The 26,617-nt window shown below is 61.6% G+C and overlaps 7 protein-coding genes across 7 annotated transcripts; all 7 read left to right on the plus strand.

The window, feature by feature from the left end:
* Window positions 1-100: 100 nt before the first annotated feature.
* On the plus strand, window positions 101-3,001 carry LMXM_14_0280 (conserved hypothetical protein; the record flags this gene model as incomplete). Its single annotated transcript, XM_003873349.1, has 1 exon — window positions 101-3,001. One exon carries the CDS (start codon window positions 101-103, stop codon window positions 2,999-3,001), a length of 2,901 nt encoding a protein of 966 aa, XP_003873398.1.
* A 1,227-nt stretch (window positions 3,002-4,228) lies between these two features.
* LMXM_14_0290 (conserved hypothetical protein) lies at window positions 4,229-5,071 on the plus strand (the record flags this gene model as incomplete). Its single annotated transcript, XM_003873350.1, has 1 exon — window positions 4,229-5,071. The coding sequence occupies one exon, from the start codon at window positions 4,229-4,231 to the stop codon at window positions 5,069-5,071; it is 843 nt and encodes a 280-aa protein (XP_003873399.1).
* Window positions 5,072-5,688: 617 nt separating this feature from the next.
* Window positions 5,689-6,411, plus strand: LMXM_14_0300 (conserved hypothetical protein; the record flags this gene model as incomplete). The annotated part of the gene is made up of 1 exon (XM_003873351.1): window positions 5,689-6,411. One exon carries the CDS (start codon window positions 5,689-5,691, stop codon window positions 6,409-6,411), a length of 723 nt encoding a protein of 240 aa, XP_003873400.1.
* Window positions 6,412-7,174: 763 nt separating this feature from the next.
* LMXM_14_0310 (putative proteasome alpha 3 subunit) lies at window positions 7,175-8,032 on the plus strand (the record flags this gene model as incomplete). The annotated part of the gene is made up of 1 exon (XM_003873352.1): window positions 7,175-8,032. The coding sequence occupies one exon, from the start codon at window positions 7,175-7,177 to the stop codon at window positions 8,030-8,032; it is 858 nt and encodes a 285-aa protein (XP_003873401.1).
* Window positions 8,033-10,797: 2,765 nt separating this feature from the next.
* LMXM_14_0320 (putative amino acid permease) lies at window positions 10,798-13,209 on the plus strand (the record flags this gene model as incomplete). The annotated part of the gene is made up of 1 exon (XM_003873353.1): window positions 10,798-13,209. The coding sequence occupies one exon, from the start codon at window positions 10,798-10,800 to the stop codon at window positions 13,207-13,209; it is 2,412 nt and encodes an 803-aa protein (XP_003873402.1).
* Window positions 13,210-15,008: 1,799 nt separating this feature from the next.
* On the plus strand, window positions 15,009-17,108 carry LMXM_14_0330 (hypothetical protein, unknown function; the record flags this gene model as incomplete). Its single annotated transcript, XM_003873354.1, has 1 exon — window positions 15,009-17,108. The coding sequence occupies one exon, from the start codon at window positions 15,009-15,011 to the stop codon at window positions 17,106-17,108; it is 2,100 nt and encodes a 699-aa protein (XP_003873403.1).
* A 4,783-nt stretch (window positions 17,109-21,891) lies between these two features.
* Window positions 21,892-25,188, plus strand: LMXM_14_0340 (inositol polyphosphate kinase-like protein,putative; the record flags this gene model as incomplete). The annotated part of the gene is made up of 1 exon (XM_003873355.1): window positions 21,892-25,188. One exon carries the CDS (start codon window positions 21,892-21,894, stop codon window positions 25,186-25,188), a length of 3,297 nt encoding a protein of 1,098 aa, XP_003873404.1.
* Window positions 25,189-26,617: the final 1,429 nt, after the last annotated feature.

Consider the following 26,617-nt stretch of genomic DNA (forward strand, 5'->3'; position numbering starts at 1 on the left):
CCACCTCAGCGAAGGGTTTGGTGGGCCCCACAACGTGCCTTTCACACCCCTCGACCCTCCTGGCCATCCCTCCCTCTCCACCCCAATCCACCAACCCGGCATGTTGTCTAGCGGCTTAGACGAGCAGTTTCTGCACCGCTGCTGCGTGCAGCTGTCGGTGCCGCTAGTCGACCCCGCCGTGCTGAACACGGAGCAGGGCAACGCGATTTTCTTTGCAAAGCAGCACGCCGCGGCCCACCCTCTCGAGGTTGCCCGCGCTCTCGTTTGGCGCGTTGTCGACAGTGCAGATGACACGCTCGACCAGTCCGTGAACGAAGACCGCGCCGGGGCGTGGAGCGTGCTGACCGCTGTGATTGCGGAGTGCGGCGACGCGAGCAGCGAGGTGTTCCGCACGTCCCTTGGCGACCATCTGGCCTCTCTCCTGCCGTGCCTCGTCGGATATCGCTGGCACACGTCCGTGCGCAGCATTCAGGAAGACGGGCTCCACAGCAGCGCTGAGGTTGTTCTCAACTACGACAAGGTTGTCCCGGCGTCGCTGATCAACGGCTTCAGCCCTCGAAACGTCGACTCGTACGCGGTGACGACCATGAACCGCCGCTACCGCAGGTTCCTCACCGTGTGGAAGTCCGTGTGGCGCCCAGACGTGTACCAAACACTGAAGGACATGGTCAAGCGCGTCGAGGCGACCGGCAACTTCCTGCCTCCCATGGCGGAGGATGTGTTGGTCGTGCCGGACGGGTATCGGGAGAGTCTGTGGCGGCTGCGCCGCACAGCGCCGCGGCCGAGTATCACACTGGAGCTGCTGCGCAACTATGGGTGGCCAATGACGATGGTTCCGCGCGAGAACAACAACACGGTGCGGGCACCGAGCTACGTGCTGCCGAAGACAGAGGCAGAGCTGCGCCAACTGGACCCGGCAATGCACCGGACGGTGTTTGAGTGGCTCAAGACGATGCACCAGAAGCGCGGCGGGTGTGCTGGATGCGATTCCTGGGACCACATGGATACCCGCTGCCCGTGCGAAGGCCCCTTCTGGCGCTCCCCGAGCGATGAGAACGCCATGAAGACCCATCGCGCGCTGGTCGCCACCGTCACCGGCGGCGCGGCGCTGCCGGTCTTGACCTACGTGCAGTCCGCCCGCATCCTCTACGCGTCAAATATTCGGCTGCCGCTGCGCGTGCCGGAGGCCCTGGACACAATCACAAAGCTCATCCGCGACGAGAAGCCCTACGAGGAGTTGCTCGCCGCCTTCGACACGGTGCGTGGTGCCGTGACAGGCCCACGCGAGCGGCACGCCTTGTGGCGGCACGCCTCCTACCACCTGCTACCCTCCAAGACGGTGTTTGCGAAACCGCACGATGAGGCACTCAGCCCGTGCATGAACAAAATCCGCAACCTCTTCCGGAGCTCACGCCGTTTCCAGGAGTGGGAGCAGCTGATGGACGCGGTAGACGTGCTTGATGTGTGCTTCCGCCGCCGCGATGTGTCCAGTCGCGTTCGCCGTAACCTCGAAGAGGTGCAGGCGACGGCCTCATTTTTCTTCTGTCTGGTGGACGGCTCCCTCGCGGCGAGCTTCAACCCTGCCACGTACGCGCGAGTGCCAGAGGAGGTGGAGGCGCTGGCCCCCCTAAAGGACAACCTGTGCCGTGTGTGCCTCGAGCCGTTCCACACGGCGGTGACCTGCCCCCTTGTTCACGAAGACGAAGAGGCCGAGCACCGCCGCCACAGCACCGGCACCAGCGCGACGAGGCCTGTGATCGAGGAGTGGGACCTGCAGGTGGCGCGCCGCGTCCTAGAGGACAACGAGTGCCTGTTCATGAAGTACCCGGCGGAGGCGTACCGACTCGCGGCCGCAATGGAGCGCATCGACGTGGACGACCGCCCTGCAAAGGACTTCCGCAAAGCTGAGCTGCAACTGGCGGTGAAGCTCATACATGAGCGGCGCGTCGCTGTGTGCCCTCAATGCAACGTGACCGGGCACAGCCTGCGCAACTGCGAGCGCCGCGCGTACCGCGCGCTGAGTCGAGAGTCGTTGCGGCCGATCGACGTGCGGCTTGACCCCCACAAGCTCCGTCAGTCTGTACGGCGCTACGCGTCAGAGGACGCCATGCACAGCGAGCTCCTGGATGCCATGGACCTCTACGGGCGCGGTGCACAACTGCTGCCCACCGCCTTCATGAAAGCCATCCGCGAGATGGACGACGCCCGCATTCCGCTCGCTGCGGCCCGCTACGCGACGGACACGGTGCAGAGCTTTCTGCTCTTCAGCAACTCCACCGACCTCCTGCAGCACCTTCGCCAGTTTCGAGCCGCCCGCTTCCCTGAGGTGTGCATCTTCTGCGACTCGTACCACCACCGCAGCGAGGACTGCACCCGATGCCACGAGGACGAGCGCGGGTACCTGCAAGAGCTGCGTCGAACCGGCCTCACTCTCTGGACGTATCTGCTGCACCGCGACGCCTATGACCAGCTGCTGCCGACGGATTACGCACGCGGCAAGGAGAGCGTGTTGGCACTCGTGGAGCAGTTCGAGTCTGACTACCGCCCTGGCGGCGTTGGCCGCGCGCGCTTCTTCAAGGATAACGATCTGCCCGACATGACGCCGGGTGCCATGATGGCGAACACGTACGCGTCCATCACCGAAACTCCGACACCGAAGCAGACCCGCGCGGCAGCGGCGGAGACGTCGACTGCGGCAACAGAGGCCGCCACAGCCGAGGCGGTTGGGGCCGCCGGCGGCGAAGCAGCACTGAGCGGGGGCGAGGAAGACGCCCTCGGCCACGTCAGCGACAATGGCGACGAGAAGCACCAAAGTGCACTGTCAAACTACGCGCTGTCGGAGGAGGAGCATCCGCGAAAAAAGCGGCCCCGCAGCGATGGTGACGGCGAGCAGGCGGACGCGGACGCGGACGCGCAAGCGGGAGAGGAAGCCCGTGTGCAGCAGGATACGGCGGAGGAGCCGCCCACAGCACGTGGGCACGTGGAACAAGAAGCGCAGTAAAGTGGCACCACAAAGGTGCTGTTAAAGATGGCACGCGGAATATGGAGGCTACGATGATGACGGCGATGCTGCTGCTGTTGCGAATCGGTGGGGGTGTCTCCGTGTGTTGGTGTGTGTGTGTATGTGTGTGTGTGTGCTTGTGTGTCTGCCGAAGCAAGAGAAGGACGAGAGTATGTCTGTATGCAAGATGTGGTGGCTGTTGGCGTGTCCGCGGGTGCGTATCATGGCGCACAATGTGCAGGCGTGTGCGCGCGTTGCTCGGCTCTCTGTGTCTTTATCCTCCTCTGTGTGTTTTTTTGGGGGGACGACAACACAAAGACGGGCGAAAGTAAGTCGGCGCGCATCAGCGCGTGTGCGCGTGCCTCTCTTCGAAACCTGTAAGCACAAAAAACAAGCGAAGCGTGTGGAGTATCCGCTGCGATGTGGCGTAGTCGTCGAGTTGCACGCGTTTGATCAGCACAATGTCGGCAGCGCGGCAGTGGAGAGAGAGAGCGACTCAGCGTGGCACCCCCAACAGCCGCAGTGAGCCACCGGCCTCTTCATGCGTGTATGTGTGTGGGGGGGGGGGATAGAGGGCGGGCGGCGCCATCTCTGCGCGTGCGTCGGCGCGGTAGCTTTACCCACCGCGCCCGAATGGAGTGATGCATGGCTGTAGGCGGACTAATCAGAGTTCGCGTTGTGTCACTTGCTCATCGTACGCGCCTTGCCGTCTGGACGGCAATGATGTGACAGGGAGGGAAGGCGGGGACGCGCTGTGGCACTCTCCTCTTTCGCACATCCTTCCCCACCACCTCACAGACTACGCGATGCACGCATACATGAGCATGTATATCGAAATGCGTGCAAAAGGTCGTCACTTTTCCGCCTGTGTATGTGTGCATCCTCCCGGGAGCTGCACGCGCGTGTGCACACACACACACGCACACACAAGTGGCTGCATAGAGTTGGACTCCTCCCCTCCCCCCTCTCCCCTGCTTAAAGCGAAGTCTTCGTGGTCGTGCCGCCCTGCTCGCAGGTACACACACACACGTACACACAATGCACAAGAAACTTCTTCTGTTTGGTGGCACCGGCTTCGTGGGCTCGTTGGTGGCACAAAAGGCGCTGAGTCGTGGCTACCGCGTTGTTATCGCGACCCGAGGCGGGGCACCGCCACTTGGCTCGCCAATGGACACGCTGTTCAAGCGAGTGCGCATGATTGGTGGGCCAGCTGCCGCGCGGGAATCCATGAGTGGAACCTCAATGATGGCTCAGTCGTCTGTAGCATCGTCACCTGCGAGCAGCAGTAGCGGCAGCACTCACCAGCGCCCGTCAGCGGATCAGCTGGCCAAGATGGTGCACCAGATGGACGAGGAGAACGCGCTGGAGTTTGTCAGCATCGACGCCACAAGCAGGGACCAAGTGTTTCACTTTCTGCATGACCACCCAGACGCCACAGCGGTTGTCAACGCCGTCGGCCTCCTCACGCGCAACTACGAGGACGCGCGGCAGGTTAATGGAGATGTCATGACGAACATTGCGGCCGGCGTCTTTCACCCGAAGCTGGCGCAGGCGGTGCAGAAGGTAGTGTACGTGTCGGCGGAGCCGTACAACCTCTACTCCCGGCGCATCCTCGGAAGCAAGCATCTCTTGAAGGGGTACTTCCACGGTAAGCGCATCGGCGAGAAGGCTGTTCTGGAGAACCTTGGCAACAAAGGAGTGGTGCTGCGGCCCAGCTTCATCTACGGCACGCGCCACGTCCTCGTCACCTCCGCCGTGAACCCCGACGCCGTAAGCACGCTCTCCCTACCGCTGGGCTGGATCGGCCTGCCACTGGACAAGCTACTGACGGCCATCGGTGGCGGCAAGGTGCTAATGCCGCCGGTGAGCGTGGACGTGGTGGCCGAGGCAGCCGTGCGCGCGTGTGCGTGGGCGAATCATCCTGGAAATGATATACACGGTATCTGTGATGTGTACCGCATGCATCACATCTGCACCGCTGTCGACCCGTCGCTGCACGAGGACCGCAAGGACCGCATGACAGCAGCCGCTGCGTCGGAGAAGAAGATCAAGCCCAAGAACGACACGTAGGAGGAGGCGGTTGACAAGAGAGGGACAGGAAAGCGTGTGTCTGTGTGCGGATGTCGGTGCTCACAAGAAACAGAAGAACGAGAATAAGCCGTGCGAGAGCGAGGGTACGCACACCTCCTCCTTCGCATCGCGCCGGAAGCGCAGGAGAGCCGGTGCATTCACGGCAGAGGCTCCGCATGGTTTCTCCTCTCACGCGCGCGTGCAAGTGCGCAGGCGTGTACTCGGCACATCAACGTGCACAGTAGCCACAACAGCAATCGTGCAAGTTTCTCTTCCACATCCTTCCCTCTTGCCTTGTGGGAGCCGCGTGAAAGAAATCGCGTGCGCGCACATCCACCGCGTCATCCTCCAGAGCCGCGACAGTCTCCATTCATTCGCTCAGTGTCGCTGGCAGCGTTGTCGTAGGTGTCATCATGCGGCTCGCACCACCATTCAGCAGGGTTGTGCGGCCGTTGCAGGAAACCCATGGCCTCTCTCTCCCCCTTCGGCGACGCGCATCCGCCGCCTCCGTAGCTACGACGTCGCCTTCGGCCTTCTGCACAGCGCGTCGGTGCCTCTCTCAGCAAGCAGGCCACTGGCTGAACAAACTGCGCTACGGCGCTGATGATGCGCCGACGATGGGGTCGTGGGACAGCGCCTACGAGGACGACGCCATGGACACACGCAAGCTCTATTGCAAAGCCCTCGTGCACGCCTCCGGGGGGAGCCGCCTGGCGCGCGACTGGATCGCGGGATGCGCTGCTCTCACCAGCCCCGATCCATCCCTTATCTACACAGCACTGCAGCACGCCGCGACGGAGGCGGATGTGGAGGAGCTGCGAGAGCACATTCTTGGGCGTCTGCTCGCGCAGGAAAACCCCAGGCGAGGCGGCCGCAGTGGCGGCTCGCGTGACAACCAAGTGCGGACGAACTTTAGCATGTATGAAGAAAGCGAGAAGGAGGTGGTGGTACCCGGCACAGGCAACATTGCGGCCGAGCGAGCCGTAGCACCGAACTGCGCGGGGCACTCCAGCATCCATGAGCGCGATGGCGAGGATGGCGCAAGTGAGGCCGCTTCACCGCCGATCACCTCAGAGGATATTCGCGATGCCGAGTACTACCTCCTCCAGCGCTCGCGAGAGGTTCGCTGCTTCATGTACGACGCCATGACCGCTAGCCTCTTCCATAGTAATAGCGACCTGCGCACGGTCGAGGCGGCACGGCGACACACCTTCGGGATCGGCTTGACCAAATTCGGTCTTTCCTTCGATGAGCTGACGTCGCTCTGGCGCCTGGTGGAGGCGGAGTTGCTGCTGAAAAAGGAGAAGATCAAAGTGCTTGGACAGCCGTGGGGCGAGTAGTGCGCGTGCCGAGTCGCCTGTCCCGGGAGGCTGTTGAGCTGCGCCAAGAATCGATCTTCTCGCACCCGCCCTCTTTCTCTCTCCGTGTGTGTGTGTGTTCCTCCACACTCTGTCAGATCCTCCTTACTTCACTGCACACGCTGCATGTGCGCATCCGCACAGCAGCAACCCGTCACAAAGACGCACAGCCTCTCCGCCCTGTGTCCTCAGCACCGAAAGATGGCAGGAAGAGCGCAGCCGAAGATGAAGGGCATCAAAGGGCAGGCCCTTCAGGAATGCGTCGATGTGCAGGACGGCACGGGCTCATCGCCCCCTCGTTCACACCGGCTCACTTCTCAGAGCGAACGGCGAGAGGCGCGTCTTGCCGATTCACCCGCGTTGCTTCGAGAATGTATTCCGTCGCCGCCTTCATCCGCGCGACTCTCCTCCACGCACACCCTTCCTCCCTTTTCGCCTCTTGCTCCCACCCCCTCTGCCCCTTACCTGCGCGCGCGTGTGTGCGTGTGCGTGCACACGCGATAACGGGTGGATCCCTGCATGGCATCTCTAGCATTGTATCGCTGTGCAGCCACTCTGCATCCTCTCCCTCTCTCTATTTACTTCTGTTCGCCAGTCTTTCCTTGTCTTCGTGGCTCTCTGTGGTCCCCATCACCCACCCACCCCCACACACACACACCTCCGCCTCTCCGCAGACAAGCACGCATTGGAACAACCAGCTGCTCTGTGCCACAGCGTACCACCATCACCACAGCGCATCGTCACCATGTCTCACCGGTACGACTCCCGCACCACCACCTTCTCCCCTGAAGGCCGCCTCTACCAGGTGGAGTACGCCGTGGAGGCGATTCAGCAGGCCGGCACCGTCATCGGCGTGTGCACGAAGGACGGCGTCGTGCTGGCGGGTGAGAAGATGGTGCCACACCCGCTCTTTGATAATGAAAATATGCAGGACAAGAACACCAGCGGGGAGAAGATGTACAAGATCGCCGAGCACATCGGTTGCAGCGTGGCGGGCGTGACGTCGGATGCGTACGCCTTACTGAACTACGCTCGGCTTTCGGCACTGCGCCACCAGTACACCTTCCAGGAGCCGATGGCGATCGAGGATCTCTGCCGCATCCTGTGTGACGAGAAGCAGCTCTACACGCAGTACGGCGGTGTGCGCCCCTACGGTGTGTCCTTCCTGCTCATCGGGTGGGACCGCTACTATGGTTATCAGCTCTACTCCACGGAGCCAAGCGGTGACTACAGCGCATGGAGTGCGTACGCGATCGGCCAGAACGATCAAGTGGCGCACTCACTCTTGAAGAAGGACTGGCACGAGAACATGACGCTAGAGGATGGCATGCTGCTGGCACTGCGGGTGCTGGGCAAGACGATGGACACGGCAAAGATCGACCTCGCCCGGGTGGAGGTGGCGGTGATGCGCAAGGTGCCCGCTTCGAACGTTGATCAGCTGCTCGACCCGTTCAAGCATCACCCCAAGACGACGCCTCAGTTTCAGATTCTCGCCCTTAGTGAACTGAAGCCGCACGCCGAACGCGCTGACCAGGCCAGGGAGGCGGAGGAGCAGGCCGAGGCGGAGCGCCAGCGCCAGCAGGAGCAGGCTCTGGAGTCGTAAAGCCTCCGCGTGCGCTTGGGGCCTGTGTGTGTGTGTGTGTGTGTGTGTGTGTGTGTGTAGGGGGTATGTGACTGATATATACGTTGCGCACTCAGAAGAGGAGACACAGGAAGAGAGGAAGACCGATAGAAGACAAAGGTCTCGGCACGGGCCCCGCAGCCGCACGAAGACACATCCCTCGTTGACATATGCCGCACGTATGCGTTCAAGTGACATCCACGCTCAACCGCAGGCCCCGGCGTGAGGTGAGCGGCCGTAGGGGCGTCGCTCTCCAAGCATATACAGGTATGCCAAACATCCCCTCCCTCCCGGCTCCGTCCTCCAGCCTCAACGTGTGTACGCGCGCGAGGCTGTGTGGACGGTGAGGGTGGGGGAGGTGAGGGTGGAGGGGAGGAGGGGGTCATCACTAGCGGCCATCCGCGGCCCCCTCCCCTTCCCCCCTCCTCCACCTCCTTGCTCGTTTTCTCGTACACCATTGCCCTCCCCCACTCCTTCCCCTCGTGTTCTCTCCTCCCTAAAGCAGGCCACCACGTCTGTCTGGGCAGGTGTGCGCGTGTGCGTGCGTGCGTGCGCAAGACTCAGCGCGGTTTCGTTCTTATTGTTCTCCTTGGGTTGTGTGCGTGTGCTCCTTTATTCTGTCAAGGCCGTATCTGCGTCCTTCCCTGTGTGTGTGTGTGTGTGTGTGTTTGGGGGGTGGCGGGGGCGATCTGATGTACGGCGGCGAAGTCCAACAAGCGAAGAGGAAAAAGATGAAGGGGCATACCATCGGATTCGGCGCGTGCAGGTGTGTCGATGCGTGCGCCCGTCCGTCCGTGCGTTGCCCGCTGGGCTGGCCTGCCTATCTGTATATCTATCTATATATCTATGTGTGTGTGGGGGGGGTGCATGGATGGAAGGGCAGAGGGAGTTCGCGAGTTTATGTGTTGCACAGGGTGATGGTCTTCTCCGATTGAACAAAGCGAGTACAGCGCCGAACGTGTGAAGCAGACAACGTGGGACTTGCGCGCGCACGAACAGGTAGTAGACAGCATCACGACCCACCCCACGCACACACACACAGGCACATGTGTAGCGCGTCGAAGCCTCGATGCGGCGCCTGTGTCTCAGCGTGTGCGGGTGTTCTTGTTGTGTGGATGCGCGAGCGCACACTCACTCATGTTTCTGCTTCGTCCCTCCTCCCCTCCCCCCTACACACCCTCCCCGTCTTCCTCTCTCTCCTGCCGGCTTTCGACGCCGTCCCATCACCGACACACATACACGTGTGCGTGTATGCATGCGCCATCTTTTCCGCACCGACTCTGGCAGTGGCCACACGCAGTACAAAACCTCTCTTGCCTTCCTCTCTCTCACCCACACCACACCACCACGCGTTCACTGACCCGCCTACCCACAAACACCTCTATAACGATCTGTCACTTCCCCACCCACCCACCGACCCCCCAAGCCCCTCTAGCTCCCTCCGCCACATCCACCACCGCCACAGCCCTGGCCCTTATCACACGGTCCTCCCCCCACCTACCCTCCCACACGCGCGTACGAGCTTCTCCTTGGCGTCTCCGCCTGTGCAGAGGAAGAGCGGGGGCAGATATATATATATATATCTGAAGGGGAGACAGGAGGGGAGGCGGACAAACATAGATAAAGGCACACGCGTGCACAGGGCCACCTGCCGACGCTGCCGACGCTTCTTCGTTGACACACATCCGCCCTCTCTCTCCCCCTTCTTCTGCTTCTCGTTGCGTCGTCGTTCTTCTCTCGGGACCTCGACCCACCGAGCCAAGCCCAGCCCTTCTACCCCACATCGCAGCTTGGCGCCCTGCCCCTCCCTCTCTACCCATTCGCGCTTCTTCTTGTCGTCCCGCGTTGTTTTCCTTGAGTGCACCCCCACACCTGTCACTCTAGCAGCGTGCGTGTGCGCTGCATCTTTCTTCTGTTGGCTGCACGCATCAGCAGCAGTCGTAGACACCCATACGTGCGGCTCCCCCAACCAGTGGGCCATATCCACCTAGCGCACAAGCACGGACTACACGCACAAGCCACTTGTCGCTGCTCATCATTTTTTTTTCCGTTTCTGTCCTCTCTCCGTAGTCCTTTCGCTCTCGTCGTTGGATTTCTGGCCTGTCAGCGTGTGTCCTCTTCGGTCTCTGAGCTGATCACAACTCGTGTGTCATTGCCCTCGCCATCGATCCACCGCTCACCCACCCACTCGCCCATCCCCTCCCCCTCGTCCCCCACTCTGTCTCGCTGCAGCACTTGTGTCATTAGTTTTATTCGCGCCGGCCAAGGGCCGTCCGCATCCGCACACGCGGTCAGAGATCCACGCGCACACAAGGCACACCGATACCGCATTCGTGCCTCTCCACTATAGTGCAAGGAGGCACTGCGTGCGTCTAGCTGTGTCTAGTCTTGTGTGTGTGTGTGTGTGTGTGTGTGTGTGTGTGTGTACTTCTGTCCTACTTCTTGTGTTGGTTGTTTGCGGTGGTGGCACAACCACACTCACCACATCTCGCAGGCGCCTCAAACTTTGCTGTTTATTTCTCGTTAAATATTCTTGGCTTGACGCCGTTGCCGCCTTCGCTGTGTGTGCACGCCGGCATAATCGGCCCCTCCCCCTCCCTTGCTCGTTTTCTCTCTTACATCCGCGTGTTTGCCATCCCGCCCTCAAACTCGCTGTTGCGGGCGGCTGTGCTGTATCTGCCCCTCTCCTCCGCCGATTTTCACCGATCGTCCGCCGACCTCACCCCCCCCCACACACACTGGGTGGGATGCGCCATGCCCGCGAACGCGGTGCAGCTACGGATGATGCACACGCTGACGACAGCGATCTCGTCCACGCACCGTCAAAGACGAAAGATGTCGTCAGCGTGAATGGCATCTCGCTCGGCTGCGGTCGCAGCGAAGACGAGAAGCTGGCCACCTCTGCGAACGGCAAGTCGGGTCGCTCGCGCCGCCACGTTGAAGCCATCTTCCACCCGGAGCTGCGCCGCACCAAGGAGGTGATTCGGCGCCCAGAGTGGGTGCGCCGCGCTGGCGAATGTGTCGCCCATCGCGGCTCTCTCAGCACCATCGCTCTCTTCGGCATCATGTTCGCCAATTGTGTTGGCGGCGGCTACGGCTTCGAGGATGGCATCGGGTCGGCTGGCCCCCTCATCACGCTTGTTGTGTGTGGTATCTTGCCGTGGATGTGGGCCTTCCCTACCGGGTTGGCTGTCGCCGAGCTGTCCACCGCCGTGCCGAGCAACTCGGGTGTGCTGATGTGGGCGAACGCGGCGTTCCCCCCCTTCGTGTCGTTTATGTGCATTCTGGCGACCATCTTCATCACCTTCATCGGCAATGCCACGTACCCAAACCTCACGGCCGAGTACGCGCAGCAGCTGGGCAACCTCAAAAGCGCCCCGGTGGCGGGTGTGAAGGTCGGTGTGGTGGCGCTCTGCTGCATGCTCAACTGCATCGGCGTCGAGATCGTCGGCAACTCCTCCCTCATCCTCTGTGCCATCACCATTTTGCCCTTCTCGCTGCTGACGGTGATCCAGCTCTTCTCGAGGGGCTTCAACAAGGCGGTGCTGTATGTGGACGTGACGAAGGTGAAGTGGGCCGAGTTCTTCTCCATCATTAGCTGGAACTACGCCAACATTGAAAATGCTGGCGCTGTCGTCGAGGAAGTCGCCAACCCGCGCAGGGCGCTCCCAAAGGCCATGATGATGCTCATGCTGAGCACGTACGTCGGCTACGTCATGCCGATGCTCGCTGGCGTGAGCGCCATGGGTATTGATCAGGACTACTCGAAGTGGAAGGCGGGGCACTGGCCTGAGGTGGCGAAGATAATCGCCGGTGACTGGCTCAAGTACATGCTGTTCGCCGGCGCGCTGCTCAGCGGCATCGGTTTCACCCTGACCAGCATGTGCTGCACGAGCCGCCTGCTGGCAGGCATGGGCACGATGCAGATGTTCCCCAAGAAGGTGTCGAGGGTGATTGGCTACTACCATCCGCGCCTCGGCACTCCCATCCCGGCCATCCTCATCAACTCCCTCGTCACCCTTGTCTTCAGCGTGAGCATGGAGTTCACCAGCGTCGTATCGCTGTGTCAGTCTATCTACTGCCTCCGCATGCTACTCATCTATGCGTCGCTCGTCAAGCTGCGCATCGACTATCCAGACCTGCCACGGCCCTACGCACTCCCCTTCAGCACCTGCATGACGGCAATTGTGCTGCTGCCGGCGGCGGCCTTTTCGCTGATGGCATCGATCGTGTCAGCCATGACCTCCCTCGGCATAGGCGTGGCGCTTGTTGGCTTCGTTGTTGTTGGAAGTGGTGTTTCGTGGCTGTACTGCCGCATCTTTGCCCGCAACGGCTTTCAAGGCGTCATTGTGCAATGCGAGGTGTCCTCCGGTGACGACGCGGAGGCCGGCGCGGGCGACGGTGTCAACGACAGCGCGCTGAGCGAGGGCGTCTTCTACGCGGATGAAGAGCGCAACAGCGGCGAGACGGTGGACGATCTTCTGCTCGGTATTTTGCCGATGCCTCTGGCCTCACCCGAGCCGTTTACACCGACCGCCTTGCCGCGCGGCAGCGAAGTCAGTCCCAGTCAGCTGCACGTGCGGCGTGGGATGACAGACCGCGAGGCCATCCGCAGTCAGGCGGGAGAGGAGCTAATTGGCATGGAGTACACCCCTCAGGATGGGCCCGGCATGGATATAATGTTTGTGAACAACAGCGCGACAGCGCATGCACTGGGGTGCAGCGCCGCTGGCTGCTCCCCAACCAGCGGCTTCCCTACCTACAGGGTCGCCTGCGGCGCCGAGACGACCATGCGTCACCGCCACCGCGTCCGAAGCCACGGCGCCGGTGGCGACGGAGGAGGTACGACCAACAGCAGCAACTACGGTCCGGCCGTGAGCGGCGAGGAGAGCGGCGAGGAGACCGATATCACCCCCGCGGAGCACAGCGGTGGCGGCTTTACATTGTCAGCTACAGGTCTGCCTGGGCCGGTGCTGTCGACAGCGCCGCCGCAACTGATGTTGAGCCCACAGCAGATTCTCCTCAATGTGCCGGCCGCTGGCAGTTGGAGCAGCAGCCGATCTCCAACGCCAGTCAGCGGCCGCCGCAGCCCGATCTTGACAGGCGCCATAAATATGAGCACTACCAGGAAACCGCCCCCTCCCCCCACCTCTCTGTAACCCCGAAGCTCCCCGCATCGGGTGCAGGCGCGGATGCTTGCTATGCACCACTGCCGTCCGAGCACATAGATGCGCATGCATGGTGGTGGTTGGTTGCGTGCTCTTTAAGTGCGTGTATGTGTGTGTGTGTGTGTGACGTTATGGCGAGCGAGGGCACGCCTCTTCTGTGCCGCGGACTCTCCCCTCGCCCACCCACCCCCTCCACCCCTCACGTTCGTTTGCCAATTTCCAGAGAGCACCTCGCCAGAGACGCAGGCGGAGGGGGGGGTACGTAAGTACGAGGGTGGGTCAGTCTCGTCCAAGCTCCAGTCCTGTTATGTTTCTCCTTGCCTCGCTCTTGTATATATATTAGTGGTTTCGGTTGTTTATTTTCCGGTGTGTCTTTTGTGCGCCCACTCGGTAGGCTCCTCTGAAAGAGGCGCCCTCTGTGTCCGTGTGTGTGTGTGTGTGTGTGTGGGTTGCTGTGTACACAACCATACCCCCACTCCGCCCTCGCGCGTTCTCTCCATCTCCCGTGCGCTGTGCGACCGATAAGTGACCCGCGTCAGCCCTTATGTTGTTGTTGTTTTTCGCGATATGTATATCCGTCTGCGGATGAGGAGGATGTACCGACCCCTCTCTTGTGTGCATAAGGCATCCCAGGCCTGTCCACGACAACCTCGTTAACGTTAACGAACAACAGAAAAAGAAGAAGCAGAAGAAAACATCGAGAGAAATAGGCACACACACACACACACACACACGCACGGACACAAACCTTGTGTGTGCACACGCGAGTGCCTGCCCCACTCGCGCTGCCTCGATGACGGCATCAGCGCTCCTTCATTTTCCCTTTCCACCATTCCCTCTGCGAAACATCTGACCGAGAAACTCTGAAGTGGTGCGTGTGCGTGTGCTTGGTGGGCCCTGTGTGCCTTGCTCCTGCTCTGCTTCTTCCATCTCCTCTCACCCCACCTCGTCCATCTTTTCTCCAGAGAGCATCCAGAGTTGGCAACGGTCTTTCAAACCTCTACGCAGTGCGCATCACACCCAATGCGCCAGGCGGCGACTGCACACGGATGCCGAGACTCACTGAAGTATATGTATGCACTTACGCACAGGAGGCCCGTAACGACATGCGAATAGCCCCGCGCAGGCTCCCCTCCCCACCACACCCAACACACACACGCCTCCGCCCCCTCCTCCATTTACCGTCACATCTGTGCTGCTGCTGCTGCTGCTGATCTCCTCTTCCTTTGCCTGTTGCAGCTCACAAAGTCATTACCGCCCACTGTGCACGGGACTTTGTGTGTTCGCGTTGCACCGAAAAAAAAAGGAGGCCGCACCTGTCGGCGTGAAGCCGGAGGCCGTCTTGCCCCACTCTCCATCCACCACCCCCCGCATCCTCTCACCTATTCGCGCGTGCGTGTGCTTTCTTTCTCTCTGTCGGCGGACTCTTCATCGCCTCCCTCCCCCAGCACACGCACACCTCCGACGTCCACTCACCCGCCCTTCACCATCGCCGTCGTCGCTTCATACAGTGTCCCTCCCTCCCTCACTCTCTCTCTTTTAAGTATCGTGTATCTGTTTTATGTGTGTGTTATCCCTTCTACACGTGGCTGCGTCTCTCCCAGCCTAGTCGTGCACAGCAAACCCCCTCCCTGAGACCGCCGTCTGTCCGTCACCACCACCGCCACCACCACCCCAACCTTTCCCCTCCTCCGCCAAGACAAGCCGAACAGCCTCGCTGGCAAGCGCGGTGCGTGTGTGTGTGTGTGTGTGTGTGTGTGTGTGTGTGTCATTCACACCAGACAGCGGACATGCGCTTCAACGGCAACAGCGGCGCCGCGGCGGAGGGCGGCCACCGCACGAGCCCGCAGATATTTTCTCCACCCCTCACCCCTCTGTCGTCGCCTCCGATGACGCCGACGTGCCCAAACGCGACGGCGGTGGCAGAGCAGGAGTGGCAGCCACGCTACTCGCTCCGCCCCTCCTCCCTACCACTCGGTGACTTCACGCGCGCAATGGACGAGACTGACAGATCATCGCGTGCCCCTGGTGCGAGCGCTGGGCAGCGGTACTGTCACACCTCATCGCTCAAGGAAACGGAGCAGGGCGAGGCCGCAGACGGCCTCCACCGCACCTGGATCACAACACCCCAACCCAAGTCGCCTGGTGAGCTCGCGCCCAACGGCACAGGCGATCACACAAACCCCTCTACAACACTGTGCCACCGAAGCAGCGGCGCGGTGCAGTCGGGCAGCAACAGGGATCGAGAAGCAGCCCACTGCAGCGGCGGCCGTCCTCTTAGGGACGAATGTAGCGGTGCTAACAGCGTCCACCACGCCCATGCGCTGCGGCTCACGGCCGAGGAGGAGCAAGCGGCGCGTCTGCGCGCGTACAACGAGATGGTCGCCGGCGCCGCTGTCGGCAACGATGCGGGGGACGTCGATGGGGTTATCGCCGCAAACAGTCGCGACTTCGTCTCGGATACCCTGCACACAATCCTCCCCACCGGCGTGACGCAGTGGTTCTCGCGCTCCGTCAACGCGGTGTCACATACCTCGTCGAACATGATCCCCGATGCCGTGAAGAGCGCCGCGAGCACGGTGTCAAGCACCGTCGGTGTCGGTGCCCAGCAGATTGGTGACGCGATCGACAGGCTGCCCGACTTGGTGGTGGACGCGATTCCGCCCACCGTGATGTCCGATGATCTGAAGCAGCTCTTCACGGACTTCAGCAACACCTTCCGCAGCTTCTTTCACACGAATATTCTGTCCATGCCCTTCGTGTTCCGTCAAGCCGGGCTGATCGGCGGTATCGCGCTCCTCTCCTCTGTCGCCATCACGTCCGAGTACGCGACGGAGGCGTACTTTGGGGCGAAGAACCAGATGAGGAACGCGCACAAGGTTGTCCTGTACGGTGAGGTGCCGCTCATGATATGGGGCAAGTGGTATCCGATGATCAACTTGTTCTACGGTGTTATCCACCTCGTCGGCTTCATTGCATTTTCGTCGTCGAACGCGGTAGTGCTGCTCGGTGCCATGGGCATGAAGGGTGGCAGTGCGCAGGCGCTGGGCCTCATTCTGCCCTCCTTAATCGCCCTTCCGCTCGTCCTCATGAAGAACGCACGCAGCCAGCAGCCACTGGCGATCATGTCCAACACACTCGTGCTGAACTCCGTCATTTTGATGTGCGTGGACTTCACCTACAAGCCTCAGCTGCCCATGAAGCTGTGGCCCAACTCGCCATCTGAGTTCTTCGTCGCACTCGGTGTAACAGTGTACGCCTTCACCGGTATTGGCTCGACGATCACGGTGGAGCGAGTCATGGCGCCGCAGCGCTATCTCAAGCTGCTGCGTGTGTCGGTGGCGATTTCGTGGGCGCTTCTCATGGCCTTCGGCCTCAGCGGCTTTATCGCCTACGGCAGCCACACCTGCTCCGTCATGACGGTGTCACTGAAGCCCGGCCCACTGCGGGCGGCGGCGAGCGCGTTGCTCTTCTTCGCATCACTCACGATCATCCCGCAGAACACGTTCCCGCTGTGCGAGCTATCGGACCGGCAACTGCTAGGGATTACGCGGCTCACTCACTACTGGGACGTCAAGCCGAACCTGCTGCGTATCTCATACCTCATTCTGAGTGCCTCTGCCGCCTTCACTGTTCCGTACTACGGACTTGTCCTGTCCATATCCGGCTCGCTTGGCTGCGGCATCGTTGGCCTTGTCGTGCCCGCCGCGCTGGACTACGTCAGACGCGAACGCTGGGCGCTGCGGAAGGGTCGAACGCTTCGCTTCTGGGAGTACATCCTCGTCTTCGGTCTCGGCTTCTACGGGTGTGTCGTGGTCGTTATTGGGGTCGTGTCCGGCAGCTACCAGCTGTGGAAGAACATTCAAACACGCTCCCCTGACAGCTGCTAGTGGGGCACACACCCTTATGCGTCACCGTCCACTTCACTCCCTTCTTCTGAACTCCGTCCATCCTAGGCTGTGCGAGTGCATGAGCGCGTGAGAGTCAGCACACGAGCACGCCACAGTGGGAAGGGGGGAGGACACTGCCAAGGCGCCGCGCACACATCTCTGCTCATGTATCTCTGCCTGCGTCACGCACTCTACGGCGCCGACCTCCCCCCTCCTCCTCGCCCCCTCTCTGCGTGCGCGTGTGGCTGCAGGCGCATCTGTGTCTGTATATGTTGCGAGAAACTGTGCTGCGCGCACCCAAGGCTGCATGCGGACTGTCTGCATGTCAAGTCGAGAGGGGCGAGTGACACGAGAGACGCAGAGGGTGCGCGGTACGGGTGGTGATGCCTCATGCATGCACGGGAATGCGCCAAAAAAAAAAGAAGAGCTGAGTCTCCGCTGCGTCATCCTCCTCCTCCCCCACCTTCTGCCCCTTGCCCCCTTCTCCTCCGCGTGCACAGGCGCAGATACGCGCGACGTCGCCGCCGCCTCGCTTTCCTCTGCCATCGCTGTCCTCACAGCTGCCTCTTCGCTCCCTTCTTTGCCGTGTGTCTTGCTCGTATTTCTTGTCGGCTTCGGTCTGTGCTCCGCCGCTTTTCTCAGCCCACCTCTCCCCACCCACCCCCTCCCGCGACTGCCTCTCTGCCTGTCTCTGAGAGGAGGAAGGGCGGATGTAGGCTCGCGTTGGTGAGGTCGGTTGCCCACTCACATTCCTTTTTCGGTTACTCGGGCGATGTGTCTCTGCGGACAATGTTCGCTGCTCTTTTGTGTTCATCCGCGCCAGTTGTGTGTTAGCCACAGGCACCGCAATTCGACGCGCTCCTCCTCTTTCACCACCACGGTCAGCCAAAAGGAAAAACCGCTGCGGCACCACACCAGCGCCACAATCCCTCCGTGCCCCGACCATGGCCTTCACCTCACGCCATCTCCGTCCTTCTCCCTGTCATATTCTCTTCTTGCTGCGTGCCACCCACCACCCCTTCCCCCTCCCCTTCCCCCTTGCCTTTTCTTGTGTTTACTGACTTCTCGCTAAGCGCTACTTGCTGATGTCCGTGTGTGTCTGCCAGTTCGCGTTGATGTCCGCGCCGTCGTGCCCTCTGCGTCGATGCCTCGGTCTCTCCTTGAGTCCTGTTTACGCGAAGCGCGCCTACCGACGGGCTCGGTAAATGCAACAGCTGGGAGATGCTCGCTGATACGTGACCGTTCTCTGCCATCGAGCATGAGCTAAACTGCGCTCCACCCCACTCACCACTCTACCCCTCCCGCCTGGCCCGGGCCCTGGCACAGACCTCAGGCGCGTGATCCGAAGCAGCAGCAGGCACGCCGCTACCGCTGTGCGCAGACCCCGTCACCTGAGCACACACACACACCTGCCTCATACCCCACCCACCGCCAGCCCCGCAGGTCGCCTCACAGCGGCTCCACCCGTTAGCCAGGTCGCCACGTGCGGCATCCTCCTCGGGGTGGCTCGGGCTCCCCAGCACCAGCAGGGCAGTGCGAGGGCCGGGTGTGGGGTACGTTCGGGTCACGCTGACACGCTGCACCCGTCATACGCATCGCGCAAGCGTGCTCACGGCCGCGGGTCGCACCGACGCAGCGCCGTCCAGGACCTGACCGCCGACGTCAGCGGCGACGCGTCGCTCTGGCCTTTCCCTACGGCGTGGGCGCTCGTCCCTGTCACGACCAGAGGCGGGCTCCCGCATTGGGCAGGGCTAGAGGGTGGGGTGCTGCTTGGCCCCCACACATCGAGAGAGAGTGGGGGCACTGGGTCCCGAGGTGCCACGCGCTGTGTGTGTGTGTGTGTGTGTGTGTGTGCGTGTCTACCGGTCATGAGGGACATTCGATGAACAATAAATGAAAACTGAACACGATGAAGAACTCGATGAGAAAGGACAAGTCAGCGTTGAACTCGCTCAGCTCGAGCGTTGGCGGGCTCTCCCACACGTCTTCCTCATCCGCCACTGGTAAGGAGACGGTGGCGCTGTGGACAGCGCACGCACAGGATACTCCCACATTGCACGTGCCCCTCTTCGGGCCACTCGATAGATGAGCCTTGCCGAAGGGTGCCCAGCGGGCATATCCGTTGGCTACCAAAGGCATTGGAGCCGGCCGCATATTATCAGTGACAACAGGCCCACACACACACACACACAAGCACCTGTCACTCTCCTCCCCGAACTTACGTGGTGGTTGTTGCATGTACTCCACTCACTCACCTATTCTTGTCTCTCACTTTCTCTGTATCCTCTGCTCTCCTTGCTGCGGCGGCGCATTCTCTTTTGGCCCCCACCCCCTCCCCTACTCTACTGTGCGTGCGTGTGTGCGTGTGCGTACTCCTGTGCGGAAGCTTCCCATACCCACACACAAGCCCCAGCCCATCACCTTGCCTTCCTCTTGTACTCCATGCATCACGCACAACGCTCTCCCTCCCTCCCCCCTCCCATCTACCAGCGTATTCCTTTTTTCTCCTGACTGCCCTTCGCTGCACTCCGGCCCGACTGTCGGCTCCCTCCCTCCCTCCCCCCTCCGCCACCATAATCGTTGCTGCCTTCCTCGGAAGAGGCGCGCCGTCACCGCTTCCCGAAAGTATTTTTCTTTCACCCTCGTCGAACCCCTCGGCTCTCGGTTCGCGTGGGACAGCCCACGCACACGCATTACTCCGACTGCATACACGGACGCCCAAGAAGAGGCAAGGGAGGAGCACACGTTGAATGACGGCGCGGTTAGTAAAAAGGGTAGATTCGAATTATTTGCCCCCCCCTCCCCCTCCCGCACACCTGCTCCCCTTATATACACACATATATACACGCGTGCATCCCTTCCACGACTGCTCGAACAACTTCTACGAGTACAACACCCCTTTGCTTGCTCCTGCTCTTGCTGTCTCTCTCCTTTAGTCTGCGTGTGTGTGGTCTACTCGCCTGGCTCTCACACTTCGTATCACTGAATTCACCCCCTGCCCCTCCCCTCCCCCCCCCGCCGCAGCCGCCGCCCCGTCTCTCGCCTTCTCCGTCCTGCTGTGCGTCTACACACTGAGCCGTCGCTTGGCGTTCGCATATACGCCTTCTCCCTCGTGTCGACACCCTTAGCTGTTGTGCGCGCTGACCTCCGGCACTCAACGTGTCGCTCCGTCGACGGTGTGGAATTTGGTGAGTCTCTGATTTCTCTGTACTCCCCACCCACCCCACCCACCCCACCCCTTCTCCTCGTCCTCGTCCTCGTCCCCCGCTCTTTTTCGGGGAGAGCTCCGAGTCTGCATGCGTGTGTCCCCCTTGTAGCTGTATCCTTTCGACGTTTGCCCCCCCACCACTCTGCGCCTTACCCCTTTCCCCACTCGCCACCCCTCCCGACGTCATAGATGCGACCGTGAGTAGACCCCCTCCCCCTCCTCCCCGATCATTTCCTGGTGCCTTTGTTTTCTATTTCTCGTCCTCTCGCATCCCTGTGTCCCGCCCCCTCTCCTCCATCCTCCCTCCGGGTATTGGTGTTGTCGTCGTGTGTGTGCGTGGGTATCGTCGTCTTGATAGCTTGGCTCGCTCGAGCTGTCTCTTGTGTAACGACCCCCTTGCCGTTCGCCCGTTAGTGTACGTCTCCTCTCTCCCTCTCTCGTCGATCTGTGCGCCTGCACCCTTCGTGTAGCACACCCCAGCCCGTTTGCATGAGCCTGTCCGTCTGCGTGTGGGTGTGTGTGCGTGTGTGCGTGTGCGTGAGTGCGTGAGTGCGTGCGTATAATAACGAGGACGGACTTGGTGCTTGTCTCATCGGTTCTTCATTCATTGCTTTTTCTTTCGTTCTGCTGCTGCTGCTGCTGCCGCTGTTGTCGTCGTCGACGTCGCCGCCATCGCGTTGCAGCTTTGGGTGTGTACGTGTGTGCCTGTCTGTGTGTGTCGGTGTACGTGTGTGTGTGTGTGTGGTGTCGCTGCCCGTTTCTTGTCTTGCGTGTCGCGTGCGTCTTGGGGGTCCTCGTTGCTGCTGCAGTTAACCCTCCCCTCCTCCCCCTCCTCTCCCCTCCACTCTCCCACCGCCCTAAGCGCTGATCTCTTTTCATTTTTGTGGTGTTGTGGTGGTTCCCCCTTCCCCTCCCTCGTCACGTTGCGCCGTTGTCGTTACCGCTCGGATCTCCTCTTCCCATTCACCCCACCCCCAACTTTCGCTGTGTGCGTGTCTACGTGTGTACTCCTTGGTTTTCACTCGCTGCTGTGAGATAAGAAACGCACTGCCACACAACTGCCTCACTCGCTTCCCCTTGTTGCCTCTCTGTGCGGTGTACAGGCGTGTGTGTGTGTGTGTGTGTGTTGCGCCCCTCTCCCCCCTCACGTCGTTTTGTGTCATCCTCAAAGCCCTGTGTTTCCCTTCCGGCGTTGCTGCAGATTTATGGCGTTTTTTCACTGAGGGCCCCCCTCCCTCGCCCCCCTCCCTCTCTCTCCCCAATCTCCCCCAGCCCACGGCTTTGATCGGTGATTGATCGGCTGCCGCTTCGCGCGTGTGTGTGTGTGTGCCGACACCCGTACACGGCAGCGGCGCAACGGTAGGACTTGGCACGTCTCCCTCGCTCTCTGCTCTGCCCTTCGTGGAGTGCGTACCACCCACACCCACACCCACACCTCCTCATCGTATAACCTCACGCACGGCCGTCATTGGGGGGGGGGGCTGCCTTTGTCTTTTTTTTTACGTTTTCGCTGCAATCGCCACCACCCGCCTTCCTCCACCGCCTTGCGCGCGCACGTTGAGAGGGGGGACGGGGATGCACAAGTCTTTATCGCAGTCAGCCTTCAGCGCCATTTTCGAGCACGTGTCTGCCGAGGAGCAGCGCTCTAGTCGTCAGGGCACCGTTAACACTAGCTTTAACCACCGTCCGCAACAGCAGCCACCTCTGCGACCCATGTCCGGACAGGCGCTAGACACCACCGAGGTCGTCGCACTGTGCGACCGCGCCGAGAGCAAGTCCACTACCTCTCAGGCGGAAGAGCCGCTGATGCCGCTGCTGCGTGACATGAACGACGATTCGACGGATGGGCTGAAGCTGTACAACAGCAGCGATGAGCTGGACGGCTACTGCAGCTCATGTGAAAGATCCCTGCCGGACGACAGCGCCAGCAGCAGTAGTGAACACGCCTCTAGCGCGACGCTGCCGACAGGCGTTGCGGCGGCTCTGCGCAAGGACACTTGTCACAAGCCCCACAGCCGCCACCATCGCCATCACTATCGCGGTCGTGGATCACTAATACGCAGCGCTGCCCGTGATGAGGAGCGACAGCGGCTGGTGGCCATGAGCCTCGACGAGTCGACCGCAACGGCGCAGGCGGCGAAAGAGCATCTCATGCAGTCAACGGACTCTGTTACGACGACCACACCATCGACGGTCGTCTCAGCGCCGGCGGTGGCTGTGACAGGGGGCGCAGCGCGCGAAGGTCCTTTCAAGGGGATTCGCACACCCTATCCAAAGTCTATCACCGCGACCACAAGCACGAAGACGTCGCTGGCGATGATCTCAGCGGCGCTGAACGTCGAGAGCCGCACCGCCGAGGCTGCCAAGCGAAGCAACAGCCAAAATCCCTGCTCCAAGCCAGTGAATGCGGTGGGCGACACGCGTAATGCGGTGCTGCTGCACGTGCAGGTGCCAGTCTTGACACGTGACGAAGGAAGCGACGAGTCGGCAGGGGCGCCGCGCTCCTCGACAGCGTCGCGGCTATCTCCTTTGCCCAGCAAACACAGCGACACTGTCGAGGCGTCGACAGACAGCGCTGCAGGGGGCCAGTGCATTGAGGGGGCGTCGCCCACTTTTTCTCCCGCTGGTACGCTAAGCCTGGTGGGCGCTGTGGCCATCACCAGCAATGGTAGCAACAAGGGAAGTAATAGCAGCGCCGTTGGCGCCGGAGACGTACTGCAAGTGACACCATGCGGTGCGACCGCTCATCCACCCGTCGACGAGGCAGCATGTGTCGCACCCGTTGCGGTGGGTCTGATGAAGAGCAGCACGGTGAACGTCGACGACGGGTTTGCCACGCGCACCGCCGCCCCCGCCGCCTCCGACCCGCTGCAGGAAGCCGTCCAAGGGCCCTCTGCAGAACCTAAGCCCGAAAAGATGCTTTCCATCTCACCGGCAGGTGCGGCCGCGGCAGAGACCACAGGCGTCGCCACAGAGCCATCACCTGTTGCCGGCGTCGCCACATTGACGTCAACGAACGCGAAAATCCCGCTAGGCGATACAACAGCCGAGACCTCTGCCAAGCACCTGCAGACCCCCTCCGGCTCTCCGACGTGCGTCGACCTCTCTAGCTCCTCATCGGTCGGCGGCCACCACCTCTCTGTAACGGAGGGGAACGTCTTCCTGAAGCAGTCCGGCTCGCGCCGCGAGGAGGCCTTCTACAACATGATACAGCCTTACCAGGAGGCGCTCGTGCGGGAAGCGGTGCGGCAGGCGCCGCACACGGTTCAGCATTGGAGCCACCACCACGCAGGCACACCGTGTGCGGGAGTTCAACAAGGCGCGGCCTCCGTCGCCGCCTCCCCCTCCTCTAAAGCGGAGGACCTCTCGCCACTGCGCACCAGCGCCAGCCCCACGCGGAGAGAGAACGACAGCGACAGCGTCGTGGCCGACCCGGACGATGTGGCTGCCATGTGCGACGCAAGGTGGAAAGCCTACCAGCAGTACGAGGCGGAGGGCATGTCCAACCTGAACATTCTCGCCTCCGAACAGCTGGCGGAAAAAAATGCGAGGCGTGAGTGCCAGCGAGGCGGTGGCGGAGGCAGTGACTGCGGTAGCCCGGTATACGGCAACCCGTCATCGCCAACGTCGCTGTGCCAGGTGGACAAAGACCTCGTCGAGTTGGCCGCCCGACTGTGGTGGACGGTGCGCTTCCGTCACTTCTACCGCACTTCAGCCTCTGCCTACGAGGTACAGCGGCAGGCGGCCGAGGCGGCAGCTCTGTCGCCACTGTCACCGTTGGCCACGTCACCCGCGGCCACCACCTGTGACAGTGGTGGTGCAGTCGTCACCTATTCGCTAAGCACCACGCCAGCGTCGCAGCAGCCTCATCATGCGCGGTACGACTCCCTTGAAACTGTGTCACCGCGACTCCAATCGTCGCCGATGAGCCCATCCATAATCGAGCAGGCAAAGACTGAGCACAGAGGTGAAGTAGCGGCGGTGCTGGCCCCCAGCGTGAGCGGTACCGCCACGCCATGCATGGTCGGCTCCTTTACCGCCTCGCCGCTGGACGGGCTCACCAGCAGCGCCAGCGCCGTGGAGCGGCAATACGCCATGCAGAAGCACCGTGCGCTGCAGTTGCTCGCCGCCTTCGTGCCCCGTTACCACGGCACACGCCGACTCTTTGCCCGTGACGTGCTCCGCTGCGAGAGTGAGGGGCATTCCGCAGCGGCGTCGACGGCGCAGGCGAGCGAAGAGCACCCGGGAAAGCAGCAGATCGTTGTGGATGCAGACAACGACGACGACGAGGACAACAACAGCGGCGACAAGAAGATCTGCCGCATGATCATGCTCGAATATGTGTGCTACCGCTTCCGTCATCCGTGCGTCATGGACATCAAGATGGGCAGCCGCCAGTACGGCCTGCACCCCTCCGCGGAGAAGAAGCGGAGCAAGGAGCGCAAGGCGAGGCTGTCCACGTCGGCGCGGTACGGCATCCGCCTCTCTGGGTACCGCCGGTGGAACGCAGATGAGGAGCGGTACAACTGCCGCAGCAAACTGCAGTGCCGCTGCCTCAGCCTCAACGAGGTGAAGAGCGAGATGTCGACCTTTCTGCTCCACAGCCGCCAGATGGAGCAGGTGTTCCGCCGGCAGCTGCAGCGGCTGCGCGTCGCCTTCAGTCAGCAGACCATTTTCCGCTTCTACACTTCCTCGTTGCTCTTTGTGTACGACGCCGATGATCCTCTGAAGACGGCGCGGGTGACGATGGTAGACTTTGCGTACACGTACGAGTCGAAGGAGCTGCTGCAGGACGGCGATCCCGATGCCCACTTCGACTATGATGTCGGGTACTTGAAGGCGATTGACACCCTCCTCTCCCTGCTGGCGTAGTGGACCACACACACACACACACACACTCGCGGTGGCACACGCTTCGTACTTCCGGCGCCTGATTTAATCTGCTCTTTCCCAACGTGAACATACAAGCCTGTGGCGCTGCAGTGGCAGATTCCGCGCCTGCGTGCGTGTTTGCCGCGACACGGTGTTGCGCATGTGCCGCAACAGAACAGGCAAGGACACACTCTTTGATGGGCCGGTGTCTCAGACGAACACGCACACACAAGCCCCAGCGCGTGGCATCTCGGGACCCAGTGCCCCCACTCTCTCTCGATGTGTGGGGGCCAAGCAGCACCCCACCCTCTAGCCCTGCCCAATGCGGGAGCCCGCCTCTGGTCGTGACAGGGACGAGCGCCCACGCCGTAGGGAAAGGCCAGAGCGACGCGTCGCCGCTGACGTCGGCGGTCAGGTCCTGGACGGCGCTGCGTCGGTGCGACCCGCGGCCGTGAGCACGCTTGCGCGATGCGTATGACGGGTGCAGCGTGTCAGCGTGACCCGAACGTACCCCACACCCGGCCCTCGCACTGCCCTGCTGGTGCTGGGGAGCCCGAGCCACCCCGAGGAGGATGCCGCACGTGGCGACCTGGCTAACGGGTGGAGCCGCTGTGAGGCGACCTGCGGGGCTGGCGGTGGGTGGGGTATGAGGCAGGTGTGTGTGTGTGTGTGCGTGTGCCAGCTAGTCGGCGAGGACGAAGGGGATGAACGAGTGCATCCCACGTGCGCATGACGGCGTTGCTGCCACACCTCGCTGGTGCTGCTTTCCCTCCGTCATGTGTGTACTCGTGACACAAGTAGGGCTGCTCAGCCGACGGGGGTGCACACATCAATATCAAACGAGATGTGGTCCTAAAGCTGACACACCCTCCCCCTCCGCATCGCTACCTCCGCCCCTTCCCTTTCTTAATCGCCATCTGTCTCAGGCACGCGCACCTCCTCTTCCTCATCCTCGCCCCCCCCCCTCCAGACACACTGCACCCCTTCGGCACACGCATCTAGCTCTCTCCCCACGCCCACCGCATCCCTGCCATCCTCATGGCGCTTGGGTTGCCTCGTCTTGTGCGTGCGTGTGCGTGGCTCTGCGTGGACTCATGTGTCTCCATCCCCCTTGTTTCTTTGGCTAGCTCACCTCTCCCTGCACACTTCTCCACACCGCACGTCGTGACGGGTGGTGACGAGTGCGTCGGAGTATGTATGTATGTGTGCCTGTGCGTGTGCGTGCTTGACTGTTGTCGTTGCTTATCACGCTTTTTTTTCGTTCTTCTCCTTGGTGGTGAGACGGTGCATGGCGGCGTCTCCGCGAGTGGGCGTGTATCGCGCATCAGCCCTTTCCTCTCTGGCCTTCCCTCCACGGGTGTGTGTCGAGGTGCCCCCCCCCCTCGCACCTTTGCGTACCCAGTGAGCACAGAAATAAATCGAACCGTCG

This window comes from Leishmania mexicana, chromosome 14, assembly GCF_000234665.1.
Source record: "Leishmania mexicana MHOM/GT/2001/U1103 complete genome, chromosome 14".
NCBI classification, from domain to species: Eukaryota; Euglenozoa; class Kinetoplastea; order Trypanosomatida; family Trypanosomatidae; genus Leishmania; species Leishmania mexicana.